The sequence below is a fragment of the Lissotriton helveticus genome, chromosome 6 (genome assembly GCF_964261635.1).
Source record: "Lissotriton helveticus chromosome 6, aLisHel1.1, whole genome shotgun sequence".
NCBI classification, from domain to species: domain Eukaryota; kingdom Metazoa; phylum Chordata; class Amphibia; order Caudata; family Salamandridae; genus Lissotriton; species Lissotriton helveticus.
This window is the reverse complement of record NC_136067.1, coordinates 732,414,703-732,442,216: the sequence shown is the minus strand read 5'-3', so window position 1 is coordinate 732,442,216 and position 27,514 is coordinate 732,414,703. Positions and strand designations below refer to the sequence as shown.

At 46.8% G+C, this 27,514-nt stretch overlaps 1 protein-coding gene across 3 annotated transcripts in view; it reads right to left on the bottom strand.

Annotated features, from left to right (window-relative positions):
- Positions 1-27,514, bottom strand: part of MMS22L (MMS22 like, DNA repair protein) — a 602,587-nt gene that overhangs the window by 382,612 nt on the left and 192,461 nt on the right. For all 3 annotated transcript variants that reach the window (XM_078648222.1, XM_078648223.1, XM_078648221.1), the window contains exons 10-12: positions 25,206-25,268; positions 12,664-12,783; positions 3,519-3,745 (exon numbers count right to left, since the gene is read on the bottom strand). In XM_078648222.1, the coding sequence (XP_078504348.1) occupies positions 3,519-3,745; positions 12,664-12,783; positions 25,206-25,268 (410 nt within the window). The remainder of the gene's footprint in view (positions 1-3,518; positions 3,746-12,663; positions 12,784-25,205; positions 25,269-27,514) is intronic.

Below are 27,514 nucleotides of genomic sequence, written 5' to 3'. Positions count from 1 at the left end.
CGAGTCTGCCTGGTGCGTCTGTTGGAAAGCTTGGTGTGATGTACCTGGCTGGTTTCCACCTCTCCCGCCAGGCCTCCGTGACGGGGTGCCCCTTTTGTTGCCTCTGAACTGCAATGCTCCCATGGACCTTGCTGTTTCGTTGTCCTTTTTTAGTTGACTGAGCTTCTCATCAACTGTTGTTCCGAAAAGCATGTCGCCGTTGAACGGTGTGTTCATGATGCTGTGTTGCACCTCTGGTTTGAAACCTGAAATCCTGAGCCAGGCGTGTCTTCTTTCAGTGACACCCATCATCATGAGCCTGCTGGAGGTGTCCGCTCCATCCAGGGCCGTCTTAAGGCAAGAATTTGCCGCCACGTTCTTCCCTTCTTCAACCAGCTTTTCGGCCTTCTGTCTGGCATCCTGGGGCAGGTCCTTCACCAACTGCCCCAGCTCCTCCATGATCTGGTACATGTGCCTGTTTATCAGTGCGTTGGAATTAGCCATGCACCAGTGGGTCGCGGCGATCCGTTCGATCCTCTGCCCACCAGATCCATCCTCTTGCTCTCCTTATCCGGTGGTGGTCCAGAAGTAGTGGGTACGTTAGCCCTCTTCCTTGCTATGGCCATGATAATGGAGTCTGCAGAGACCGTCCCCTGAATGTAGGGTGGGTCTTTTGAGGAATGTTTGTATTTCTTCTCTGTTCTGGGAGTTACTGCCTTGCATGTTGCGGGCTCCCTGAATGCTTCCTTCCCTTGAACCAAGACGCTCTCGAGCATTGGCAGGTATTGGCTCCTTGTTTGTGTGGGGAGCAATGTCTCTAGAAGGAAGTCTGCTTTCTGCTTCTCTTCGTCGAGCTTGAGTTTGAATGCCGCTGCGGCAGACCTTATCACCGAATTGTAGGCCCCGATGTCGTCTGGCGGCGAGGGCCTCGAGGGATATGTGTCGACAGCCTCCTCCGGGCTGTCGGTGTCGACATCTAGGTAATCCACCTCCTGTAAGACCACCTCGACGTCCGGGTCTTGTTCCTCGGCGACCTCGTCTTCTTCCTCGACCACCTCCACCACTGGTGGTTTGGTCTTGTGTGGGATCGTGAAGGTTTTCATCTTTGCGTCAAAATATTTCTTCCGCTGCAAGATGTTTTCCATTTCGGCCTCGACGCGCCTTCTCTTTTTCTCCATCTCGGCCGCGTGTTCCGCGTCGGATGGTTCGGCCGCTCTTTTCGGCGGTTGGCTCGGCGCCGTGCTTTTCGGTGCCGAAGTTTTCGACGTCGACGTCGATCCGGATTTTGGGTCTCTGGTCGGCGTCGGTAGTTTAGGGTCCTTCTCCCTCGGCGTCGATCGATCCTTTTCGGGGACGATTTTCGACGACTTCTGCTGCTCAGCAGCTCTCGGCGCCGGGGACTCCTTCTCAGAGGATCCGCTGGGCCTGTGGGTACTCGCGGACGCCAGGTGTTTTGGCGTCGGCGCTTTCGGGGCCTTGCCCTCATTTTTTTGAGACTCAGAGTCTCTCGGGTTCTTGGGGGCCGGAGAGTCTCCTACCTTATCAGAAGTCTTTGTGTAATCGGTCTCTACGACCGTGTAGCTGTCGTCTTCGGCGGCAGCGTTGTCCTCTTCCTCGGAAGACATCCCCAGATCGTAGAGGGACGGAGTCGGGGCCTTCCCCTGCAGGGTGGCGTGCGCTACCCTCTGTCTCTCTCTCACACGAAGGGTCTTCGGGGTGAAGGCGGAGCAGGCGTAGCAGTCCTCGCTTTCGTGATTTACAGGTAGGCAAAGGTTGCATACCGGGTGCTGGTCCTTCTGCGCGTACTTGTGGTGGCAGTTACGGCAGAACTTGAACGGCGTGTTGTCCATCATCGAGCGCTCAGGGCCTCCCTGGTCGCGTGCTCGTCGACGTTCGTCGAAGATCTCGATGAATTCTCCTTTGCTGACTCCTCGTCGATGAAGTCTCCTGGGGTCTTCAGATGCCTTTTCTTTGCAATTTCTGTATTTTTCTTCTTCTTTCTCCAAAAATGTCTGGAGCCCAAACGGGAACGATCCAGACCCGATCGCGGAAAAAAAGAATCTGAAGATGGCGCCCAAGAGTGGGAGCTTCCGCAGGAAGCATGCCGACGTCACCGGAAATGCACCCAAGGAGGTGTGACGCCGACGCCCACCGGGGCTACGAAAAAAAAAAAAACAAAGAAAAGACTACGAATCCGGACCCAACCACAATGCCGCGGAATAATGCACAGCATAGTGAATCCAGAAAGATTCACGCTGCAAAACCTGGATTCTTTGATACCAATCTTTACTTCAGTGATAATACTGTGCATGTGGGAGAGACTTGCATTCATCATCTATTTTTTTAATTCCTCTTAAACCTCTTCCATCTTTTCCTCACAGAATTTGGGATTGTATATGCGTTTGTTACCCTGGCGAAGAGCAGCATACTCTTAAATATATTGGGGACCATCTTTATAATAACGAAAGATGTAAATCCAGGCCAAGAATTATATTAGGTACACAAACTGTGTTTAACTTTAGTGCCATTTTTAAAGAAAGCCTAGAAGCCCAGTGATACATAATGCCTGGCATACAGAACCCAAAGGTGGGGAAGAGCATTTACAGGACTAGATTACACAGTTGGCACCAGTAGTGCGGGACAGTTGGCACACTTCGAATTACACAAAGGTGTTGAAGTTGACTAACACAGAAGGAGGGGAGTCGAGGACTCCTAAGTATCCTCAAGATACTTTAAAATAGGATTTGTGTTATCACTTGAGCACCAGACTGCTCTCCTGCAATGTCACAACCCTACTCAACCCGAAACCAATGAGCATTAGCTTCTGGCAAACAGTTGACTAAGAAACACAACAGATGGTGGGACTTCTTATTCAGCTCCACTTGATGATCAGCTAAATGTGTGTCCTGCTTTGAAAAGCCCCTCACCTTCCTTAGCATGGTTATCAGGTGGTCGATTCTAGGTAGACTGGATAGTTGGAGACGCACAGTAAGCATTGCATGTGTGATTGCGACAGCACCTTGTGGCTAGTAAAATGACAAGATTGAAATCACTTTCACAAACAGGTGTTAAATGGTGCACAAAGACCAAATAATGAAAGCAAAACCCAGTTGCCAGCCGCCAATTACTACATAAAAAGTCCAAAGTATTCTACAACAGGATGTCCTCCGATTAAAAACCAGCAGCATCCTCAAAACTAGTCAAAGCACGACAGAAGCACAGGCAACAAAAAGAAGCACAAAAAAAACTGGACAAGGAGACTGGCAGAAGCAGAATGCAACATCTGCTCTGCACATACCATCTGGATAAAACACGACATTATAATAAAGTACACTGTGTTCATATTGAGAAATTCATGTTGACTAAGCAAGTAAGCCCTGAGTTCCCAAAAGCATATGCACTACAGTTCGACTGTTACAGTTCAAAAACACAATAACTTAAAAAACAAAATATTTCCGAAAAACCTTACAAAATCTTCAGGAGTCCAAAGAACAACCTAAATTGTGCACGCAAGCGGAGAAAAGGACATATGTACCCACCGTCCCTTAATTTGCTTCCACGGGTGAGAACCGCCGCTCTCTTTGGCTTTCTTCATCAGTTGAGCCAAAATGCGCAGAAAAATGTGGAAGCTGCTTTCGGAATTGTAGAGGTCAGATCCTTGTTCATCACCACAGCATCTCTTCGCCCCCTCAAGCATGGAAAAGGGAGTTTTAATCACACTTGCCAATCCTTTCAAGCCGAGCCAGGGAATGTGAAACGAACTGTTCTGAAATAAGTTTAATAGGAAAAAAGGAACTTAATGGGATAAACAGTTATCGAGACTGTAATTAAATGTTACCAGATTAACAGAAATACACAGCCAAAGTAAATGTACATTACAGAATTGCATCACTAATCGCTAACTGAAGCAATGTTAGTTGGGGGTGTGGCCAGGCCAGCCAAGATGGTGGACACAATTTGCTAGCCCTCCTACCAATAGGCCCGTCACACCGATTGTAATAAAGGTTGCTGGCCTGGCATCACTGCGGTTCCTAAATGCTAATGACAACCTGAATGCAGCGTTACCACAAAGGGGACAGGAATTCACTCCTGAGCCAACCGTGCGAGTGAAAGAGGCTGTTTGCTCGACGGCCAGCCCACCAGCAGAAGAGCGCTGCGGCATTCCCAGGGGAAAAAAACGAAACCCTAGCTCTAACCTGAACTGGGATCGGGGCGGTGGCAGGGAACCATGCACACCCCGGAGACCACTGGGGGCCTTCCAATGGACCTCCCGACGGTCCTGGGTCTCTGAACCGGGGAAGGGTATTGGGCCATGAGCCTGTCCCCGCTAATCATGGGCCTGTCCCCCGGCTAATCACAGGCTTCATCTTTGTACTCCACGTCAAAGGGTAACCTGTACGGGAACGAGTGGTCTAGACGGCCGACAAAGCTGCCCTTGACAAATTCCACAGTACACCCATTTTGAGCGCAAGAAAAAGTGCAAAACTCAAGAAAGCTGACTAATGTGACTTCAAAGGATCCACTTTGCACAGGAGTACACCAAGCGGCAAACTTATTCCACCTTCCAGAGTACAGCGCCACGCTGGAATGACAGTGTGCATAGAAAATAGCTTGTACCACATTCGCTGGCAATTGGAATGCAGCTAAATTACCAATAATTTGGGTATACTCAAATAGTACTAATATACAGATCGAAGAGAACAGATTTTGTAGGAAGGCTTTGGGGGCGGTAATCTCAGCCCCAACTTACATTTGCCATAGGGAATTGAATCTTCCATATACAGAGGATTTCATAAGATCCAGGCCCGCCCTATTTTGGCTGAAAATATGGCGGAATCCTGCGGCCTCTCTGACCCGAGACATCATCACGGACTGCCTAAAATGTGAGCGGGCTAACCATATACCCTGGCTTAGGGCAGTAGAGAGAAGTTTGGCAAGTGTGGAAAAGGGACATTTATTTTCCTTGCCCCTAACCATTAACTGTACCCACAAGAACTCAGTAAAAAGGGCGACCTATACCGAAAAGATAGAGAAAGGACTGAGCACCTTAAGCCATCTATTATAAAATATATGCCCCTACTGGAACCATGTGGCAGGCCCAATAACACGCCTCAGGGTTATCTTCTTCAAAAAACTGGGCAGATGGAATAGGAGCCTGCTGTTTCGTTTTAGGGATGGAAGCATCAAACACCTACTTTGCTTTCCATTAGGCTTTAACAAAAACTTGGGGAATCTACACTGTCCTTGTAATTTAGGTTGTAAACAAAGCCTTTTACACTTTATTTTTTTTGTGTCTTTTATGTAAAATATACTAAACTTTACCTAATCCCGTATTTCAGAGAACACGCTCTGATGGACTTTTACTTAGCATTCAGAGATCTATTGATGCTAGGCTCTGATGATGTAATCCTTAGAGTAAGTTGTTTCCTTCAGTCTGCAATTCGCTCCCGTGCTTCAATGAACATGGTCTGATAAAGGGATTTACTGTTACATCTTTGCAGTTTACACTATTGCTTAACAGTGTACATATTGTACATTTGCACTTTTAATGAACAGGATCTGACAAAGGGATTTACTGTTTCATCTTTGCAGTTTGCACTATTGCTTAAAAGTTTACATATTGTACATTTGCACTAGCAATTTTATTCCACTTTTTAAATAATTGTTTTAATCGATGAATTGTTGTGATGTACATGTACTTTTATGGATGTTTTTATATCCGAATAAAGATCCTTGGACTTGACTTGACTAAAATACCCAGATCAATCTCCAGGCATGAAGGTGGAGGCTCTGGAGGTTGGGAAGCAGGACTTTACTTTCCTGCTGGTAAAGGAGACCCCATCTGAATGGGAGATGGATCAGAGAGCACTGGTTTGCTACTAGCCAAACTCTGTGTTGGTGAGTCCAAGACCAGAGTCACAGTGCTTCCAGATAGTGAATCTGCAACCCTATTCCTTTCTATTTGCTGATCTAACACAGAACAGTTGTAATGCCCGTCAAGATCTGGACCAACTGACTGCGAAGAAACGAAAGGAAGGCCTTGAGAACCAATAAAATTGCTCTCAGCAAGCAAACCCCCCCAAACCATTGATTTTACTTGTAGTCTAATGGGAGATGGGGGTTGCTGGCCAATGGTCCATGCAGATGCCCTGCTTGTCTTGACTCACTCTTACACAGATTCTGCCTTTTCCCCAAATAGCTTGATGCAGTTGAACGGCAGCCCCAACAGGGTGGACTGTACCACAGAAGAAAACCCAGAGGCTCTGAGCCAAGCATGGCATCTGAGGGTTACCAAAGACCCCAAGGCCCTGGCTATATAGTCTGCTGAGTTGAGGGTAGACAGAATAATCTGACATGATTAAGTCAAATCATATCTTGGGCCCTGCTGGTGAGCCAGCAAATTATAAAGTGAGTGACTTGCTCACATCCTCGGGCTTCTTGATTCCCTATCTAGTGAAGGTATGTGGCGACTTCCATGTTGCCGCTGTACAAATGTCTATGACCGGCACTCCTGCAAAAAGCGCCATGGACGTAGATATTGCCCTGGTAGAGTGTGCTCGCACTTTAGATTGTAGGGGTTGCCCTGCTTGTTCATGAAAAAATGAAATAGCTGGCGAAATCCAGCGGGAAATACTTTGTTTGGTGAGTGGAAGGCCCCTCCTGGGTCTACTGTAAGCCACGAATAGCTGATTTGACTTCCTGAAGGCTTTTGTCTTTTCAATATAAAATTTCAGGCAGCGTTTAAGATCTAGAGAGTGTAACGACCTTTCCGCTGCAGTACTGGGATTCGGGAAGAAAGAGCGCAAGACCACAGGTTCATTGCGATGGAAGTCCGATGGGCCTTTTGGAATAAATTTTGGATTTGTGCGTAAAACTATTCTGTCCCGCTTGGATCGCAGAAAGGGTTCCTGTATTCAGAAGGCTTGGAGCTCACTCACTCGCCTTGCGGAGGTGAGTGCAAGCAGAAGGGCTGTCTTCCAAGAGAGATATTTCAGGTCCGCCCTGTGTACCGGCTCAAAGGGATGTTTCATGAGCTGATTAAGGACTGTGTTAAGGTGCCAGGTAGGCGGCAACATTTTCACAGGGGAAAAAGTCCTGTAGAGTCCTTTCAAAAACGGTTTGATTAATCTGTGAGACCAAAGAGAAGGGCCCGAAGGAGATCTTCTGTAACGGGATATCGCAGCCAAGTGGACCCTGACGGAAGCATGAGTAAGGCCTGAGTTTGCCAGATGGAGAAGATAAGGCAATACTTGTTCCAGAGAGGAAGAGAAAGGATGTATCCCTTGAGCATTACACCAGATGCAAAATCTCTTCCACTTTAAAGAGTATGCTTTGTTGGTACTATCCGCTCGTGCTCGAGCCAGGATGGCTCTACAGTCTGGCGGAATATTCAAATTCTGAAGTTCTCTGAACTCCGGAGCCAAGCGGCTAAATTGAGTGAAGCCAGATTCAGATGCTGGACTTGCTGGTTGCTCATCGTGAGTAGAGACGGAAACTGTTTCAAGCGTATTGGCAGCTCCAGAGACAGGCGGTGGAGTTCCGTGAACCAATGTTGGCGTGGCCAAGTTAGGGCTATCAAAATGAGTGTACAAGGCTCCGCTTTCAACTTCCTGAGGACTCTGGGAATCATTGGAAATGGTGGAAAGGCGTACGCAAAGATGTTGCACCATGCGATCGAAAATGCATTCCATAGAGACCCTTTCTGGGGATGCCAACTTGCGAAGTGTGGGCATTTGGCGTTGTATCCTGTGGCGAACAGGTCGATCCGAGGAGTGCCCCATCGTGAGAAGATTTGTTTGAGGATCTCTTGATTCAATTCCCACTCGTGAGACGTTGTCCTTTGTCTGCTTAATGAATCGGCGAGTACATTGTCCATGCCTGGGACGTGCTCCGCCCGAAGAGATATATTGTGTTCGATTAACCAGTTCCAGATTCTCTGCGACTCATGAGAGAGTGTCAGAGAGCGAGCCCCCCTTGTTTGTTGAGGTAGTGCATCGTCGTAGTGTTGTCTGTACAGACGAGCACCAGGGAATTTCTGACTCTTGGAAGAAAGGCCTGAAGGGCAAGGAAAACTGCCCGCAGTTCGAGGAGATTGATAAGGAGCTCTTTTTCGAAGGGGGACCACTTTCCACTTATCTGTAGCTCCTGGAGAAAAGCTCCCCAACCTTCCAAGGAGGCGTCTGTTGTGATGATATGCGGTGCCGCTGGAAGCAGGAATGGTAATCCTTGAGAAAGTTTCTGAAAAGACATCCACCATTGCAGGGCCTTGACCATCCGAGGAGTCACTTTTATGAGATCGTCGAACAACCCTGTGCATTGGACCTATTGTTTTGAAAGTGCCTCCTGGAGGGGGTGCATCCGCAGACAGCAGTGAGGTACTAAGAGGATACATGATGACATTATTCCCAGAAGGGATTTGAAAAGGCGGACCGTTAAGGTCCTCTTTGAAGCCACGAGAATAGCCAGTGCCAAAAGCTTGTCCTTCCTCTCTTAAGATGGGAAGGCTTTCCTTAGTTGTGTGTCGAGGAGATATGGAAAGACTTGAAGGTGGTGCTGTCTGAGATATGCAGCTACTGGGGAGAGACACTTTGTAAAGATGCGAGGTGCAGACTTGAGTCCGAAGGGCAGGACGCGAAATTGAAAGTGTCTGCCTGCCACTGCAAATCTTAAATATTTTTTGCGTTTTCTGTGAAACGGGATGTGGAAGTAAGCGTCCTGAAGGTCCAGGAACGCCATTTAATCTCCCCCTTCCAGGAGTTGCAAGACCTCCTGGATTGTTACCATGCGAAACGACTGCTTCTTCAGGAATTTGCTGAGGGCTCTGAGGTCCAAAATCGGTCTCCACTTCTTCTCTTTTTTCTGAACTAAAAAGAAGTGGGAATAGAATCCTTTCCCTCGCTGAGACAGAGGGAGCTTCTCTATCGCCCCTTTCTGAAGCTTAAGAGAGACTTCTCGGAGAAGCAGACATAGATTTCTGTGAAGCATAGGGCAGGGAGGTGTCTGGGGAGGTATATGCGTAAATTCTAGAGAATGGCCGAATTGAACTAATTGTAGAACCCAACGGTCTGTGGTAATTTGCTTCCAATTTTCTATGAAATGGGAGATCTTTCCTCCAATTTTTAATGATGGAAATGAATCTGGGACTGGCTGAAGTGAAAGGTCATTGTCTACGTCCGTTGTTTTTTTCGCTGGCCTTTACCACGAAAGGACGTCTTGCCATAAGAGGATTGTTGGCTATGTTGCTGGCGCTGTTGATACTGGGATCGATTCTGGCCTGAAGAATACGAAGAACGGTACTGATAGTCCCCTCTATAAGACTTCGAATTCGGACTTTGGCTGATTTTATAGGAATATTTTCAGTTTTCAAAACTTCACACAGAAAATTTTTGAGTCAAAATGGGTCAATGTTATTCAATGCCAGGTAAGTGAATTACCGGTTTCCAGGTGAGTACTTGGTTGGTAAAGTTAGGGTTCTGGGTGTAGACTTAGGGGTCCCCCAGGGTCAGGTGAGTACAGTTAGTTCAGTCCCAGCGGGACAGGGGCGGCCGGGTGCAGAGGTAGGTAGGCCCAATGTTATCCAATGAGGGAAAGGGGGCCTTCGGTTGGTGGCTGCTGGCTAGCAGGCCACGCGGCTCTGGGAGCTGGGCTCCTGGTCACTTGCTCTGGGCAAGGGGAGAAGTAGGATAGGGCAAAGAGGTCACAGCCAGCGACACTCGGGCGGCTGGGTGCAGGGTGCTTTTGAGCCGTCGGGCGCTCAATGGTATCCAATGAGGATCTTGAAAAAGGCTCGGGGACGGTGACTCTCCAGGGGCGACCAGCACTTCGAGAGGTAAGGTGGGATGATGGAGCACAGGTAGGTACCCCAAAGGGAGGCACAGGGGGCCGCGGGGCGCCGGGGTGTCTTTGGGGGTCGGAAAAGCTTACCCTCGGCTGGTCGCGGTTGGGGTGGCCCCTGGTTCTGAGTCTGCAGGTGTCGGCTGGTTCGTCGAGGAGGGTCTTTGGGCACTGGACTTCAGGTCCCTGTCGCAGGGGGGACGTCCTCGTGGTCTTGGTTCGGGTTGGCCCTGCCCGGGCTCGGCTCGTGCAGAGTGGGCTGGTCCGGAGCTTACCGGTGAGCACCAGGTGGGGTGTTGCAGCAGAGCCTCTGCTGTTGGGAGTCCCAATCTTCGAGAGGGTCAAGGCAGGCAGGTCCTCTGGGTGTCCCAAGGTTGCTGTCCGCGGAGGTCGCCGGGATTAGGCAGGAGCATGTTCCAGGATCAACAGGCCGGTAGGGCTGGGGCCAAGTCAGTTGTTGTTGTCCTGTTGTTAGCAGCTGCGCGGCGGGTCTTCTTCTTCTTGATCTTCTATCTTCTTTTGATATCGGGATCTGAGGAAGGAAGGTTCAGGGAGCACCTAAATTTACGGGCGTTACAGGTAGGGCAAGGGCAGGGATCAATGGGTCCCTGTCCTGGGGTGAGGACAACCCCTAGCCTGCTCCTCTCCTGTGGGAGGGGGGCAGGAGCCTAGCTGAGATTGGGCAGGGCTCCCCATCTACAAGATGGCCGGAGCCCGGGGTCGTGCTTCACCTCGCCTCCTCCACCTGAGGGGTGGAGTTGGCAAAGGTTGGCACACCCTCCTTCCTGACGTAGTTTTTCCCGCCAGTCTTCCCGCCAGAGTGGGGGTAGAACAGGTGGGGGGCCAGTTGCTGGGTACAGCAAATGGTCTGGAGAAGCTCTCAGAGGCGGTATGCGCCTTTGAAGCATTCCCCTGTCCATCCTGGGGGAGGAGACATAGCACCTCGCCCAGGATGTGCACTGTTGCAGGCCCAGGAGAGCGGGGGGGCTCTCCACCCAGGGGTCCAGCTACATATCTGCTGTTTGGCAGCCTCTGCAGCCACTCAGCCCAGACGTGGATTGTAGGTTCTGGTTTTGGAGGGCATCTCTAAGAAGCCCTTTCGTGCATCTTACATTAAATCCCACACTGGCATCAGTGCGGGTTTAATGTGCTGAGAAGTTTGGTACCAAACTTGTCAGTCTTCAGTGTAGCCATTATGGTGCTGTGGAGTTCGTAATGACAACCTCCCAGCACCATATACTCTTAAATGGCATCACTGCACTTACTGTGCCCAGAAATGGCCCTGGGTACTGTAGGGGCACAGGGCTCATGCACCTGTGCCCTCACCTCTGGCATAGGGCTCCCAGCTAGAGATGTGACTGAAGTATGCCAGGGCAGTGGGGTCTGTGGGCATGGCACACAGGGATGTGTGCCATGTTGACTCTCGTTTTAGTTCTGTACTTAGGCACTCGGCCTGCAAAGGCAGTGTGTGGGTGCCATTGTACAGGGCCCCTGAGGGTGGCACTATAAGTGCTGCAGCCCTCAGGGGTCTTCTCTGGTCACCATGCCCTGGGTACCATTTACTAGGGGCTGACAGGTGGCCAGAGATGGCAATTGGGTATTTTGTTTCAGCATAGCTTTTCTTTTTAGGGAAGGAACACAGGCCCTGGGTACCTGATTGGCAGGGACCCAGGGCACACTCAGTCAAAGCACATCAGCAGTTCAGAAAAAAGTGGGGGCATACCAAGGCATGAAAGATGGCACTTTCTCACAGGTGTTTACCAAACAGCGCAAGCTGTCTAGGTGCAAAAGGACTATTGTGGACTTACCAAGAATCTACAGGGACCTAAAGCCCGCCTTTTGCTTATTGTTGTTTGGCTTTATTGTCACTCGTGTGCTTGCTTCTTATTTGATGGCTTTTCTTGTCCCAGCTTGTTCATCTTATGTTTGTCACTCCTCTGGAGTAAAATCTCTTTGCTAGCTCCCAACTTTTTTTTTCCTTTTTAGTTAAGCACTCCATGAGACTACAGTTGTTTTCCAGCTCGTTTTGTAGGCTTCCACCCTCAAAAGCCCAAACCTCTCACACTCCTTGTTGCGGTCTCACATGTATTTTGCTCGCTCTTGTGTACTTCTTCCTGCCCCACAGAGCTGTGTTGCTCTCTCCCTCATGTGCTTCTCCCCCGTGGTGCTCTCACCCTCGTTTGTTTCTCTCCCACCCCTGTGTTGCTCTCACTTGCCCATGCTTCTCACTCTGCATTCTTGTCTCCTCCATCTTCCCGGACACTGTACAACATCACCAAAAGACACTGACAAACACGATAGGTCCCAATGGCAAGACGTATTGGCTTTGCTAATGCTTGTTTTAGTATGTGACTAAGACTAATTATGCCAAATTTATAGGCAGAGTTGCTGGTGACTGTGAACCACTTCAAAGTTTCAGAAGTAGGTGAAGAAAGATAAAGCAGTCACTATGCAGTAATCAAGCAGTCCCTATGCAGTAATCAAGCAGTCACCATGCAGTAATCAAGCAGTCACCATGCAGTAATCAACGCCCTTGCCCACAAGACTATTCTGTGCTGCGGAAGAAGAGGATCTGTAACGAGGGGTGCAGTAACACCTGGTGCATTAGATTCAATTATGCTTCATCTGGTTCCACAGGGAATCCTTTCAACCAGACAGTTTGTCTCTCCAAATTACTATAAGCAGTACATCTTTTATCTACAACTGTGGGTCTGTATGGTGAAATTGCTGAGAGTAAACAAATAGGCTACAGCGAAGGACTAAGTTAATTATAAAAAGGAAAAGGGGCCATAATGTTCTCGACCAGCATCTTCAACTGTTTGTAATTACAACGTTATGCAAAATAATTACCAGATTCTTGCTGTAATATTCCCAAGGAATGGTCACAATACACAGGTTTGGTTCCCAGATCCTGCAGAGAGTCAAGCAGCAGAGAAGATGCATTCGCAGCTGGTCTTCCAGTACGCCACCCTTGCAAGAAAAACAAAACCATGTGTTAAAATTCTTGACTTAAATTCTTAAATCAACCAAAAAAAAGTTGTAATTCTTTCAACTGTAATACCTCGCGAATCCTAAGTCTACTCGATGGTCGCCTCTGTGGAGGGGGACTTCCATTAACCATGAACATACGAGATTAGGAGAAGAGCATCTCGTGGTAAAGGCAAAAACGCCACTGGTCACAAAAAAGTACTTTTCAGTCGGGATTCTTTTTTTACCAAGTTATGAAAAATTAGCACAAACACTGCTTTGCAGAGAAAATAAGGGTATATCGGAGCGTATTCAATAGCCTGAACACGATTATACTGAGATTAATTCAAAGTTATTTTTAAGAGGTCTGTTGCTTGTGCATTACAGTTTATGAACTATGAATAATAAGATGGAGCAAAGCATAATTCGGAAAATGCATCTTGCAGAGATGCAAAAGGCCTAGCCATATTACCTGGTAGACTTGGAACATTGTGATAGAGTGCAAGCCTGCAAGTAGCGGACAACCACAATTTTCTGAAGATGACACCAAAGACCACTACTTGAGAGGGGCTACATTTTCCACTATTGCAATCTTTTAACTAGGCAGACACGCACAAACAAGTAACAGCATCGTGCACTAGCTGCTCCTCCTCTTAGGACCTGTAAGCACCAGCTGATCTACGGTGAATTACAACTGTAAAATGGACAAAAGCAGACACTGCTCATTTTAAACTGCGGCGCTGATTCTAAAACTCTTGTGTATATTTCCTTTAATGACTGCATGCACTACGTGTTACACACCCGCACAACTCGCTGGCTCCCCCAAGCCGTTCTCCCCGGTCCACCGCGGGCTATCCCGTTTGAGAGGAGGGAGGTACTTCCGTCAGGGAGGAGGTCAGCGCTCTAGTCCCGCCTCATTCCCCATAAAACTGATGGAAACCGGAGCACGCAGCGGGCGTGACAAAGGCAAGCCCATCTGCGCCAGACCACCGCCAGCCGCTAGGGACCCTGCCCAATTACATCTAGACCATGGTACGCACTACAAACTTAGCTACTCCAAGACAGAGCTTCTACTTATTGGTGAAAACCAGCGCTATTCTCCCCACCATTGTCACAAGGATAGAATACACCACCTCCAAGACAGAGAAGGGGTTTTCTCATGCCTACACTGCAGGTATCAGAGAACAAACTTGGCTTTAGCACATTCTGTGCCACATTACCCCAATCCCACTTCCAACACAGACCTACTAAAGGCTGTGAAAGCTGTAGACTCGACCTTGAAACATAAAGACAAACTCGCTCTCCCCTGAAAAAAACAGAAAGGCTTTCTGGGAAATGTCAGATCCCTCCCCAAACATGCAAACGAGATATGGGACCTGCTAAACACCAACTCCCCCCATGTTGGCTTTATTACAGAGACTTGGCTGAATCTGACCAGCACCCCTGCAATCACCATCCCCTACCAGAAGGGTATAGGATCCACAGGCTAGACAGGCAGCCCAAAATTGGAGGAGGGATGGCCATAATTCATAATGACAGAGCAAAAATCACTATATTAGAACAGCGTACCAATGAACAGATCGAAATCCTGATATTCAGAATTGATCTCTCACCCAGTACAACTGGAATGGGGCATTGGTTTATCGCTCCCCAGGACCTCTAGCTGAATTCTCTCTCCAACTTATGGAGCTGATGGCTCCACACGTGATCTCCTCCAGCAACTTCACGCTGCTGGGAGACATTAAGATCCACAGCGAGTGCCTTGACAAAGTAGAAAGGTAGTCTTTCCTGGCTGACCTAGCTACACTGAATCTTAATAAAACAAATAATGGCCCTACTCATATAGCAAGACACACCTTAGATATCATCTTCTCCAACTCTCCTCTCCTTACATGCGAAGCCCCGAAGTCAGTTAACTGGTCTGACCACGCAATTATCAATTTTCAATTACAGGGACTCAGAGAATCACAGTGGCTATTCCGCGTAAGCAATCTTTCTACAGACAATGGCACAAAGTCAATCCATACACCTTCGCAACAGCCTTCACCACCATTAGAAACTTACCACATAGTAACATTGAAGAAAGCCTAGCCCACTTCAATAAGCCTACCTTAGCGGCCATCGATCTGATTGCCCCATTGAAACCTGGTTCTACCAAACCCAGACAAACTCAGGCAGCCTGGTTCTCCTCAGAACTTCACAAGGAAAAAAACGGGTGCAATAACCTTGAAAGAAGATGAAGCAGCACCCACCTCAAAGATGACAAAGAAAAGTATAGAGCCGCTCTCACCCTCTATCACAAAAACATAAAGCGTGGTCGAAAAACCCATATAGCCCAACAACTCAGCCAAGCTGAAAACACCCATAAAGCCCTATACCAAATTCTAAAAACTTTCACCAGCCCCAAAGCATGCGAATCAGAAGAAAGCTTTCCCAATTGCTCTGTGACAAAATAAGTGACTTTTTCATACAGAAAATAGATACTATCTATAACAGAATTGCTTCTACCAGATGTCCACCATCAGCAGACATATCCACAGCCCCCCTCCTAGCTGTAGACACAAAACGATGCTGAATTTTCCCCTTTTAAAGCACGAAGAGACTGAAATAATAATATGCAAAGTAAAATGTGGATCCTCTCTTGATGTCTTACCTGAAAGGATTTCTGCCTCTCTTGCTAAACTACTATCAGACCCTATCGGATCCTGGAAAGAGTAATGTTTATGACCAAAAGGGTCCCTTAACTATTCTTAGTTGGAATTTAGCGGGTATACACCGCAAATTAGCATCACCTGAATGGAACTCTCTAGTGGAGGCACATAAGATCTGCCTGTTCCAGGAGACCTGGAGCTTAGAACCACTTCATAGAGTTGGTTACGTAACATATTTTGGGCCTGCAGAGAGACATATAAATGGGAAGGGACGCCCTTCAGGTGGCTTGCTTACCTGGATTAATATCTCTCCCAATTGCCACATCAAAATCAAGCAGATTAATAACCCGGACATCTTAGGACTCTCTTTAAATGGTCCTCGCAGGGGGTTCACATTGGATCTGTATAATATCTATATTAGAGGCACCAAATATGGGTCTATGTCCCCTATCGTAACCGCACTCGAAGTGGAATTAAGAGAAAAAACTGAGGGTGCAAAAATTATAATTGCGGGTGACTTCAACTGTACTTATGAGCCACTCTCCTCTGATGATATTTTGGACTTGTGGGAGGATGATACTAGAAGGGGCAATCCGCTCCTTAATATTCCCCCGATCAAGAAATGGTCGCATAGTGCGATCCAACTAAACGCCCGGACAGTAGAGTTTGGCCTAAGAGCTGTGAACGGCCGAACACCACCTGACCCCTTGGGTGCTGCCACATATAACAGAGTCAACCATACTTCCAGGATCGACTACATATTGCTAGATGTAATGCTATGGGATCGAGTCAAGGACATGGTAGTCCTCTCTACTGTGGAAAGCGATCATAATCCGCTATCTCTTTCTGTATCAAATCCCTGGTCTAACAAACCAACTGAGAAACCTCCTAACGATGCCCACAAAACCTCTGTATCTGCCTGTGGGAAACGTTTAAAATGGAACCAAATTGCCACTGACGAGACTAAGCTTAAAAATATAAGAGTACTACTTGTGTCCTCACAATCGGAACTAGACACCACTAACGCACTCTTGGCAATAGATGGGGTGACAGCAATCTTTGAAGACACTCTTAGGTCTATAGGCAAAATATTCCTGAAAAAGAGGTGTGTGAAAGGAAATATGGCATCCCGGAAGCCTATGGGTAAGCATGATTGGTATAATTCTGCATGCCGACATGCAAAATCCCTCCTAATTGAAAGTGTTAAAGGTAAAATACAATCCCAGATACAAGAAGCTAGGAAAAGGTACAGACGTACACTGGAAATAGCTAATAAGGAGTGGGATGAGGGCTTCTGGCGCACCTTGAAAGAGGCTAGTGCAAGGAAAGATTCAAGGTGCTTTTGGGATATCATTAGAATAAGAAACAGACCAGATAGTGACCTCATAACATGCAACATTACCAGCCAAGAGTGGGTTAACCATTTCTCTAGGCTATACACTCGCCAATCTAATCATAATACCTTAGACACATCTAAGAAAGATCAGGTACGAGAAGTGGTTCCAATTACGACTCAAAAGGATTGGGAAGTAGACCCAATAGATATAGATTTCTCTATAAAAGAGGTTGAATATGCCATCAGTACCATCAAGCCCCAAAAGGCACCTGGGCCTGATGGCATTCCTGGGGATTTGCTGCGCTCTGATATTACGACATGGGGGAAATTTATCCACAGTTTACTGATTGCCATCTGTAGGGGCGCCCCAGTCCCTACATCCTGGAAAGGGGCGGAGGTCGTCCCAATTTTTAAAAAAGGCGCCAGGGATGACCCGTCCAATTACAGGCCTATTAGTCTGCTAGATATAAGTCAAAAGGTAGTTGGCAAGGTACTATTGACCAGAATATTGGAATGGATCAATGAAAATAATGTTCTTTCTGACTTCCAGGCAGGGTTTAGAACAGGCACTGGCACAATAGAACAAGCCTTCAGACTGATGCTAGTGTACTGGAAGGTGGTGGTCATAGGCAAAGGCAGTCTTTATCTCGCATTCATCGATTTAAAGACTGCCTTTGACCTTGTACCCAGGGAGACCCTCTGGAGAGTCCTTAGTGATATGGGGATACCAAATTACATTCTATCACTACTTGTAAGGCTCCACGATAATAGTTTTGCCCAGATTAGATGGGGCTCAGGGGGAGAAAAAACTACCAGTATTCCAGTAGAGAGAGGAGTTCGCCAGGGATGAGTTCTGGCTCCCACTCTTTTTTCTTTGTACATCAATGGAGTGGTTGAGCACCTGCTTAAAGACCCTTCAGATGAACCATCCCTGGCCGGGACGCGTATCCCTACTCTTCTCTTTGCTGATGATACGCTCCTCCTGTCTAAATCCCCAATGGGTCTCCAAAAACTCCTTAACAACTTCCAGACCTTTTGCGTGGAGCGGGGCCTTGTAATCAATACCGAAAAAAACAAAATATCTTGTAATGAATCCGCCCAAAAAACCTGTACGTCCTCCTAAGTTGAACGGCGTACCTTTGGGGAGGGTAGACGTATTTGATTACTTGGGAATCCGCCTGTCACACAACATGCAGTGGGCCCCTCACTTAGACAAAATGTTGTTAGCCCACAAGAGGGTAACGGGGGCCCTTCTGAAGGAACAACGCTCTTGCGCTATAAGACCCATAGCTCCAGTTATTGACATCTATGTAGCAAAGGGAGTTAGCTCTGCTTTGTATGGGGCAGAATTATGGGGTTCATGCAAAATCAACAAACTGGCAAGCTCTGAAAGGAAGTTTTGTAGGGCAATCATGTCACTCCCACAAGGTACTCCCACAACTCCATTAATGCTTGACCTTGGCTGTCGACCTATTGAAGATCTGGCAAGGTTCAGACCTTTACTTCCATGGGCCCGGTTGTGGCGAGTTCCGGAGCTCGCGTCCTATGCGAAAGGGCTCTCTGAAATAATGTCTCTGTCTGGATGGCATACAATTAAATGGTTAAAGGATATGAAATCCCTTTTGTGCAACCTGGGTGTAAGTGAAGCCTGGACTAACAAATCATCTCCGCCAAAGGCAGTACTTAAGAACTTGTATTGGAGTTGGATTCTGAACAAGAGGAGCACTGATCCCACACTGGGCAGATTGACAGAGGACTTTCTGTGTTTCAAGGACTTACCAATTCGGGAACTCTATTTAGACATTATTGAGAAACCATTTGATAGGTCCTTATATTTTAAATTTAGAACTGGAACACTACCTCTGCATTCTTTTACCTGTCGGTGGAAAAAGCCAACTCTGACCACAGATTTCTGCCCTGCGTGTCCACACAGACAGGAGACAGTGGCACACTTTTTGTTTGAGTGTCAAGAATATACCAAACCAAGAAGTAAATGGCTTAAGAACTTGTGTCGTATGCTGGGGACTAGACACCATGTTGAGGCACTTCGTATTTTAAAGTCAGACTCACGTTCACTTTATGTTTGCACTTTGTCAAAATTCTTATCGTGGGCCTGGCGCATTAGGAGCAAAAGGCTAAAAGAAAAAGTTTAATCCTTTTTTTAACCTAAATCTTTTTATGTAATGCTTCTTTTAATGAAAAAACAAGGTTTTTAAATTTCTATGTAATTAATTTGTTGTACTTTTTCTAAATGAACTTGTGTATATTTTTTACTATGAAGCTTTTATGATAATTTTTATCGAAATAAAGCCTTTGACTGACTGACTATCTGCTCCATACTAAACCAATCTCTTAAGGAAGGTCACCTACCTTCCTCATGGAAGGCGGCTCAGATCATCCCAATCCAGAAAAATACCAAAACATCTATGGAAAATCTCTCAAACCTCCGCAAAATCTCCCTCTTACCATATCTGAGCAAAGTTCTGGAAAAACATGTCAACAAACATCTATCCGACCATGTCGAAGCAGCTGGCCACTTGGACTCGACCCAATCGGGTTTTCGACCCAAATATAGCACAGAAACGGCCCTGGTGACCGTCACCGATAACATCAGGCTTGCCCTAGATCAGAACCAACCTACCCTCCTAGTGATGTTAGATCTTTCCACCGCATTCAATGCGATCGATCACCAGACTTTGCTTATGAGAATGAGGGAGGCTGGTATCGGGGGAGTGGCTCTGAAATGGATGACCAGCTTCCTTTCCAACTGCTCCCAGACTATTAACCTGGGCCCATACCGGTCTAATTAAAAAAAACTGACCAAGGGGTACCCCAGGGTTCATGCCCAAGGCCAACCATGTTCAACATTTACATAGCCTGCTTGGCAGCTCTACTAAGGAACTATGGGTTCGTCCCAATATCCTACGCAGACGACACCCAACTTACCTTCTCCTTCAATAAAACATCTCAAACAGCCCAATCCACCTTCTCTTCCGCATGCTGGCCATCTCACAATGGATGAAAACCAACTTCCTACAGCCGAATGCCTGATAAACAGAAGTCTTGCTCTTTGGAGACGCCCCACCATTGTTTGATCGAGTCAGTAGCTTCCCTTTCTAGTAACATATCTTTTAGTATTTGAGCACTGGGTTAAATACAGTTTTAATATGCCTTTCTATAATCATGACACATGATATTTTTTCTGTTAGCATAATTAGTCTATTTTGCAGCACCAGGAAAAGTGTCTTGATTCATGTTGGTACTGAATATTATTGAACTAGTGTATACTACATTCAGCGTATGGAGTTGGTCATCACAAACATGGCAACATGTGTTCAAGTGCTCATAAGGCTGGTTCTGTGCGCACGATGATGAGGTTTTACTTAACATGGATCTGTTTTTTGTTTAATTGAAACGTACAGTCCCTCAAAAGGTAGGTTTCATATAGTCAACACAAGAATGCTAGAGAGGGAAGGAAGAAAAAACAAGCATTTGCAATGCAATAGGTCTCGCATTAGGAAAGTTTGAGCTATTGGTATAGAATTACATATTTTTTATTTATGTGCTGGTTTTGGAAATAGCGAAATTAATAGCTTTGTCATTTACAATGCCAATAGTTTTAACTTTTGCAAATGTGACACCTGTAGCATTTGTAATGCAATATGTGTTGTATTTACGTGACTTAGATGTATTGATATTACAAATAACAATGGCTTTTAATTAAATAATTAATACTTAAAAGTTATTGTAATTTATAATGGCAATAGCTTAAACTTTTGTAAATAACTTTGGTAAAGATTATGTTCAGTGTATTTTATTGTGACGAAAATCCAAGAACAGAAGTGAAATATTAACATCTTTTTGTGACATTTGTAATAAAGCTTGAAATGTTGAGAGGACATATTTGAACCAGTTGTTGTTGAATGGTTGCACAGATTGATGCTGTGGTGGTGCTGAGTGATGTTGTGGTGGCGACGAGTGGATGTCTGACGCTTGTGGATGTCTGACGCTTGTGGATGTCTGACGCTTGTGGATGTCTGACGCTTGTGGATGTCTGACGCTTGTGGATGGCTGACGCTTGTGGATGGCTGACGCTTGTGGATGGCTGACGCTTGTGGATGCCTGAAGCTTGTGAATGCCTGAAGCTTGTGCATGCCAGACCCTTTTTGGATGCTTGACGCTTGTGGATGTATGATAGGTGATGCTTGTCTGATGCTTGTGGATGTCTGATGCTTGTGGATGTCTGATGCTTGTGGATGTCTGATGCTTGTGGATGTCTGATGCTTGTGGATGCCTGATGCTTGTGGATGCCTGATGCTTGTGGATGCCTGATGCTTGTGGATGCCTGATGCTTGTGGATGCCTGATGCTTGTGGATGCCTGATGCTTGTGGATGCCGATGCTTGTGGATGTCTGTTGCTTGTGGATTGTGGATGCCTGATGCTTGTGGATGTCTGATGCTTGTGGATGTCTGATGCTTGTGGATGTCTGATGCTTGTGGATGTCTGATGCTTGTGGATGTCTGTTGCTTGTGGATTGTGGATGCCTGATGCTTGTGGATGTCTGATGCTTGTGGATGTCTGATGCTTGTGGATGTCTGATGCTTGTGGATGTCTGATGCTTGTGGATGTCTGATGCTTGTGGATGTCTGATGCTTGTGGATGTCTGATGCTTGTGGATGTCTGATGCTTGTGGATGTCTGTTGCTTGTGATTGTCTGTTGCTTGTGATTGTCTGTTGCTTGTGGATGTCTGTTGCTTGTGGATGTCTGACGCTTGTGGATGTCTGACGCTTGTGGATGTCTGACGCTTGTGGATGTCTGACGCTTGTGGATGTCTGACGCTTGTGGATGTCTGACGCTTGTGGATGTCTGACGCTTGTGGATGTCTGACGCTTGTGGATGTCTGACGCTTGTGGATGTCTGACGCTTGTGGATGTCTGACGCTTGTGGATGTCTGACGCTTGTGGATGTTTGACGCTTGTGGATGCTTGATGCTTGTGGATGCCTGACGCTTGTGGATGCCTGACGCTTGTGGATGCCTGACGCTTTTGGATGTCTGACGCTTGTGGATGTCTGATGCTTGTGGATGTCTGATGCTTGTGGATGGCTGATGCTTGTGGATGCCTGATGTTTGTGGACGCATGATGCTTGAGGATGTCGGATGCTCCTGGTTGTCTGATGTTTGATGCTTGTGGATGCCTGATGCTTGTGTATGTCTGATGCTTCTGGATGCTTGTGGACGCCTGATGCTTCTGGATGTTTGTGGATGTCTGACGCTTGTGGATGTCTGATAGGTGATGCTTGTCTGATGCTTGTGGATGTCTGACGCTTGTGGATGTCTGACGCTTGTGGATGTCTGACGCTTGTGGATGTCTGACGCTTGTGGATGTCTGACGCTTGTGGATGTCTGACGCTTGTGGATGTTTGACGCTTGTGGATGCTTGATGCTTGTGGATGCCTGACGCTTGTGGATGCCTGACGCTTGTGGATGCCTGACGCTTTTGGATGTCTGACGCTTGTGGATGTCTGATGCTTGTGGATGTCTGATGCTTGTGGATGGCTGATGCTTGTGGATGCCTGATGTTTGTGGACGCATGATGCTTGAGGATGTCGGATGCTCCTGGTTGTCTGATGTTTGATGCTTGTGGATGCCTGATGCTTGTGTATGTCTGATGCTTCTGGATGCTTGTGGACGCCTGATGCTTCTGGATGTTTGTGGATGTCTGACGCTTGTGGATGTCTGATAGGTGATGCTTGTCTGATGCTTGTGGATGTCTGACGCTTGTGGATGTCTGACGCTTGTGGATGTCTGACGCTTGTGGATGTCTGACGCTTGTGGATGTCTGACGCTTGTGGATGTCTGATGCTTGTGGATGTCTGATGCTTGTGGATGTCTGATATAGAGCCGGTGGGTGGTGGGGGGCAGATGGGGTTTGCAGATGGTGAGGGTGGCAGAGGTGGTGGTGCATTGGTGGTGACGGTGGTGCTCGTGGAGTTTTAGTGGGAGAACATGTTGGGTGTTGTAGCGTTTGTGGGATCGCGGTGGTGGGCTGGCTGTGTTTTTAGTAGGAGAGCGTGGTGATGAGTGTAGTGTTTGTGGGTGGTGAATTGGCGGTGATGCACTTGTGGGACTAGTGTTTACAGTGAGAGGCTCTGATGTTGGTTGTATTGCTGGTGGGGGTCGTAGAGGTGGTGCCAGGCCCACCTCCCTGGGTGTCCCTTCCTTCCCTTCATACTCGCTAATCAGTGGGGGTTTCGGCTCAGTACAGTTGCTGTTGCACTCACCAGCACACCTTCTAGGTAATAGCTATGTGTTATTCTTGCCCAAAATATAATAAATAACAAATAAACAAGTAGGATCCCTTCGAGCCGAAGACCCTGCTCACTGAGTAGCTACTCTGGGTATGTACAATGCTTTATTTAATCAAGGCTTGTTTGTCGTGGGCTGACCTTGGCCCGCCGTGGGTGACTGGTTTAACCTTGTTTTTGGCTGCATGTGTGACCTTGGTCGCGCATTGACGCCCTGCAGACACATGCAAGCGCCTCCTTTCGCTCGAGGCCACTAGTAGCCTTCTCAGAGTGATGCGATTATCCCATATCCGGGGAGATGGGGACAGCTTTATCCCATGAAAGCCTCTTTACACAAGCAGGCCAATAACGGCCAAAGAGCGGGGGGGTGGGCCGGAGAGAGATCGTGGTGGGCCAGGAGAGAGCGTGAGAGTGAACAGGGATGGATAGAGATGGCTAGGGATGGAAGAAAGGGAGGGACAAAGTAAGGAGAGAGGGTGGATGGAGAGGGTTAGGGGCAGAATGGGGGAGGGGCACAACGTGTGGAGAGGGGAGAGGGTGAGAGAGACGCAGAGTGAGCTGTGAATGGATGGGGAGGGAGGGAGTGAGAGCAAGGGGGAAGATGGGCAGAAAGTTTAGATAAAAGAGAGGTGCATATATCTGGAGAGAGGGGAGGGGAGCAGAAAAGCACGAGGGGAGAAGAAAAGCGCGAGAGGAAGAGAGCCCAGGAAAGAGGAGCGCAGCGAGGCACAAAAGTGTGTAAGGAGAGAGACGCGGGGGAACGAGAAGGAGAAAGAAGTGGAGGCAATGAGATAAAAAGATTGCAAAGAAGAGGGGCGCAAAATTTGAAAAGAGCAATAGATAAGGAGAAGGGGAGGGAAAGAAGGTGGTAGATGGGGGTGCGACAAGAGAGAAAACTAGGGAGGCGGGGGAGCGGATTCCTTTGAAGCACGGCCTCGCGGCCGTGAAAGAAGTGAAACAGCAGGGATGTAATTAGGGGGAGGAGAAGTGAGGCCGAGCGCGCGCTGGGGTAAATGCCTGAGGCCGAGCACACACTTGGAAAGCTTCAGATGCCTGTGGGAGGGTGGCTGATGGCTTTGATGTGGACGCGCTTTCCGCACGAGTGCACCACACAAACTGTCCGAAATCCGCAATGGTTTAAGACCTTGGTTTGCCCACTATACTCACGTCTATTATCCCTTGCGGGAATAATAGTCGAGACCTAAAAATTGGAGGAGAATGCTTCTTAGTGTGAGAACGAATTTGAGAGTCTGTATGAGTTAAAGAGTGAGCATGATACCTGCTGTTACACATCCTTAGCACCTTGCCTGCTCCATCCCCAATACTTTGCCTTTTCCCTACTGGCTCACCTGTCTGAGATCTCTTACTTACATCTTCATGTTTGCTGTCTATTCTTTGAATGATGTAGTATATTTGAGGTATTCTCTCCATCGCATCTTAGGTTTCATACCCCTGCGCCTATAACGCCTCATTTTCTCTGGCCATTGTGCTTTTGCATTTTTTCTGTTTCTGTAACAAACTCTGCAGGTCTTTTTCTCCTTTCCACTGGCTCGGTCTACTGTCTCTTTCTCAACACTCACCTCTACAACATCTGGATCACTAAGTTCCCTCTACTAAGCTTTTTTGCTTCAGTCCTCTTTTCGAACCAACAGTTTGCAAATTCTTGCATTTTCAAATGTATCAGTACAACACAATTTATTATTTAAAATAAACTCATTCTTATCACCTTCTTGCCAGTCTTCAAATGTTACAGAATGTCAATATTCATGCCTACTTACAATTTGGACTACTGTTTAGTAACTGTGTTTTAGTTACTTTATAAACAACTAGCAAAAAGGTAAAGGCAACTTAGCTCAGTACAATAATATATTGGCTTAAAAATTAGATGTACAACATGATGGTCAAACATTCTAATGCTGGCTGGGCAGCTACATGGGTGTCAGGAGGCTGGAAAAATAAAAAAATACTTATCCCAATAAAAAGCCAAAATACTTTGTTTATTGTGCAAGCCATCAAATATTAACATCAATGGTTATCATTATCATGAATATAACCAAAAATGAGAATATGATGTCCCACAAGTCAAATTCAAAATTGACTTTTTCTTATGTCCTTTAAAGAAGTAAGTACCTGCACATTACTAGATTTTTTCAGAAGTCCTTCCACAAATTTCCAATTTGGCTCCATAATTTTCTGAAAAAAAGTCACATCATTAGCATAAAAGCATAGTTACATGTGCATAAAAAAAAACTACATTTCGGTTGCATTATTCTTTTGCAACTTTACATTATTGGTGGAATGACTAGGTGTACAACAATAGACGTTTTGCAGCACTGGCAAAGAGAAATACCTAAATAAAAGGGTATGCAGGGAACCTTATGAATAATGAGAAAAGCCTATATGCCAGATGTAAGAAATTGTGTTGTTGCTTGACTGGTATGTGAGCCTTGGTTAAGCAGCAATCACAGCGCTAAATTAACCTGTGCTAAACCCTGTGGCAGCTTGGCACAGAGCAACCTGGCTTAACTCAGAGGCAATGTGTGAAGGTTTTGTGCAACACTTCAAACAGTAATAATATGAAAAACACCACACAAAATGGATCCAACACCAAGTAAAAGAAATAGAGTGAATTTTAATAAATAAAACTCCAAACCGACAAAAATCCAATCAGTAGAACCGGGGACATACAATTTGAAAGATTTTAGTGAAAATAGCACCAAAAAGCACAAATCTGGACTTCTGATCGCGCCGGATCAGGACAAAGCCACAAGTTCAGGCTAATTGCTCACTGGCCAGCTACAGGGACCCAGTGAGGCCTGCTGATCAAAGTACTTTAAATTCTGATTTACAGACCATTGCGAGAATTTGCTTCGAAAATGCGTCACACAGCCATATATGGTGGGTTCACCAAGGAGATCTTTTGAATATCCATTGTGGTCTTGATTAATTGCTGTCAAAAGGGGGTGGGGGTGGGGGTGGAGGACTGGGGAGGAAGGAGGGGGGAAGGTTTCACATGGTCAAAAAACAAGTCGATTGCACTAAGAATTCAAGGAACATTATTTACTGCTTGGTTTGATCACTTTGACTTTAACCTTCACATCTAAGTAAATTAAACTTAGTTTTGATGTCCCTAGTTAAAAGTAACTGATTATCACTTTTGTTCTTCCATAAACCATTGGTATACTGAGAAAAACTTCAAGGCCCCAAGTTGTGGTTTGAAGCTTCTCGCTCAATTTCTGAAACAAGAAACGTTCTCTGGCAAAGAGACCCCTCTGAGGGGCCCGTTGGGCACATCAGCGCCCACCCAACAAGGAGCACGGCCCAATGATGAAGCATGCCACCTCGGTGGTCGAGTGCCTGCATCCTACAAAAGAATACTCTGTGACCTTTGAGCAGCAAATGAACCCTCAAGGCGGGTCTTGCTTCCCATTATTATTGGAACTGCACATTTGATTCATATGATATAAGCCAATCTTACCATGTTTTAAGAAGACAGCACACACACTTTAGCACTGGTTTGCATGGCAAAATGCGCAGAGTCCTAAGGCCAGCAAAAAAAGAAGTCCGCAAAACAGGAGGTCTGAAGACAAAAAGTTAGAGGGGAAACCACGCCAAAGATGGCAGGTCTAACATGTGTCCCTCCAGCTAATAGGGGGATAAGTGCCCAACCCATAGGGAATTCTCTTCACTAATGCAGAAGACCCTGGAGAGACCATCAGCAGTGGTGTTGTCCGTTCCAGGACAGTGTTCAAGCATAACGTCCATTCCTTGTAGGGAGATGGACCATTAACAATTTGGGATTCTCACCCCTCATCTGCATTAACAATCTGAGGGGTCTGTGGTCTGTCTGAACCCAGAAGTGAGCATCAAACAGGTATGGTTTCAGCTTCTTCAATGCACAGACCACTGCAAAGGCTTCCCTCTCTTTTGCATCTCACCTCTGTTCCCGGGGCAGTAACCTCCTACTAATGAAGGCTACAGGTTGATCCAGGCCATCTTCGTTCAGCTGTAAGAGCATGGGCCCTATGCCATGCTCTGAGGTATCTGTACTGACAATGAATTCTTTGGAGACTTCAGGAGTCTTGAGTACGGGTGCTGTGCACATGGCCTCCTTCAGGGTATCAAAAGTGTTTTGCCACACCTCCGTCCAGATCACCGGTCTCGGCTGCTTCTTAGAAGTTAGCCCTCTCAAAGGAGCAATAATGGGTTGCCATACTTCTTGACAAAACTCCTGTAATAATCTGTTAGGCCTAAGAAGACTCACCTCTGTCTGGGTTTTGGTGAGTTCCCAAGCCAGGATGGTTTGATTTTGGCCTGAAGGGCTCCACTTTGCCTCCTCCCTCTTCTTGACACAGAAAGACCACTGAACCCTGCCTTATCTGGCACTTATTGGCCTCGATAGTCCGGCCTGCCCTCTGCAGAGCTGAAGCACTTCCCAG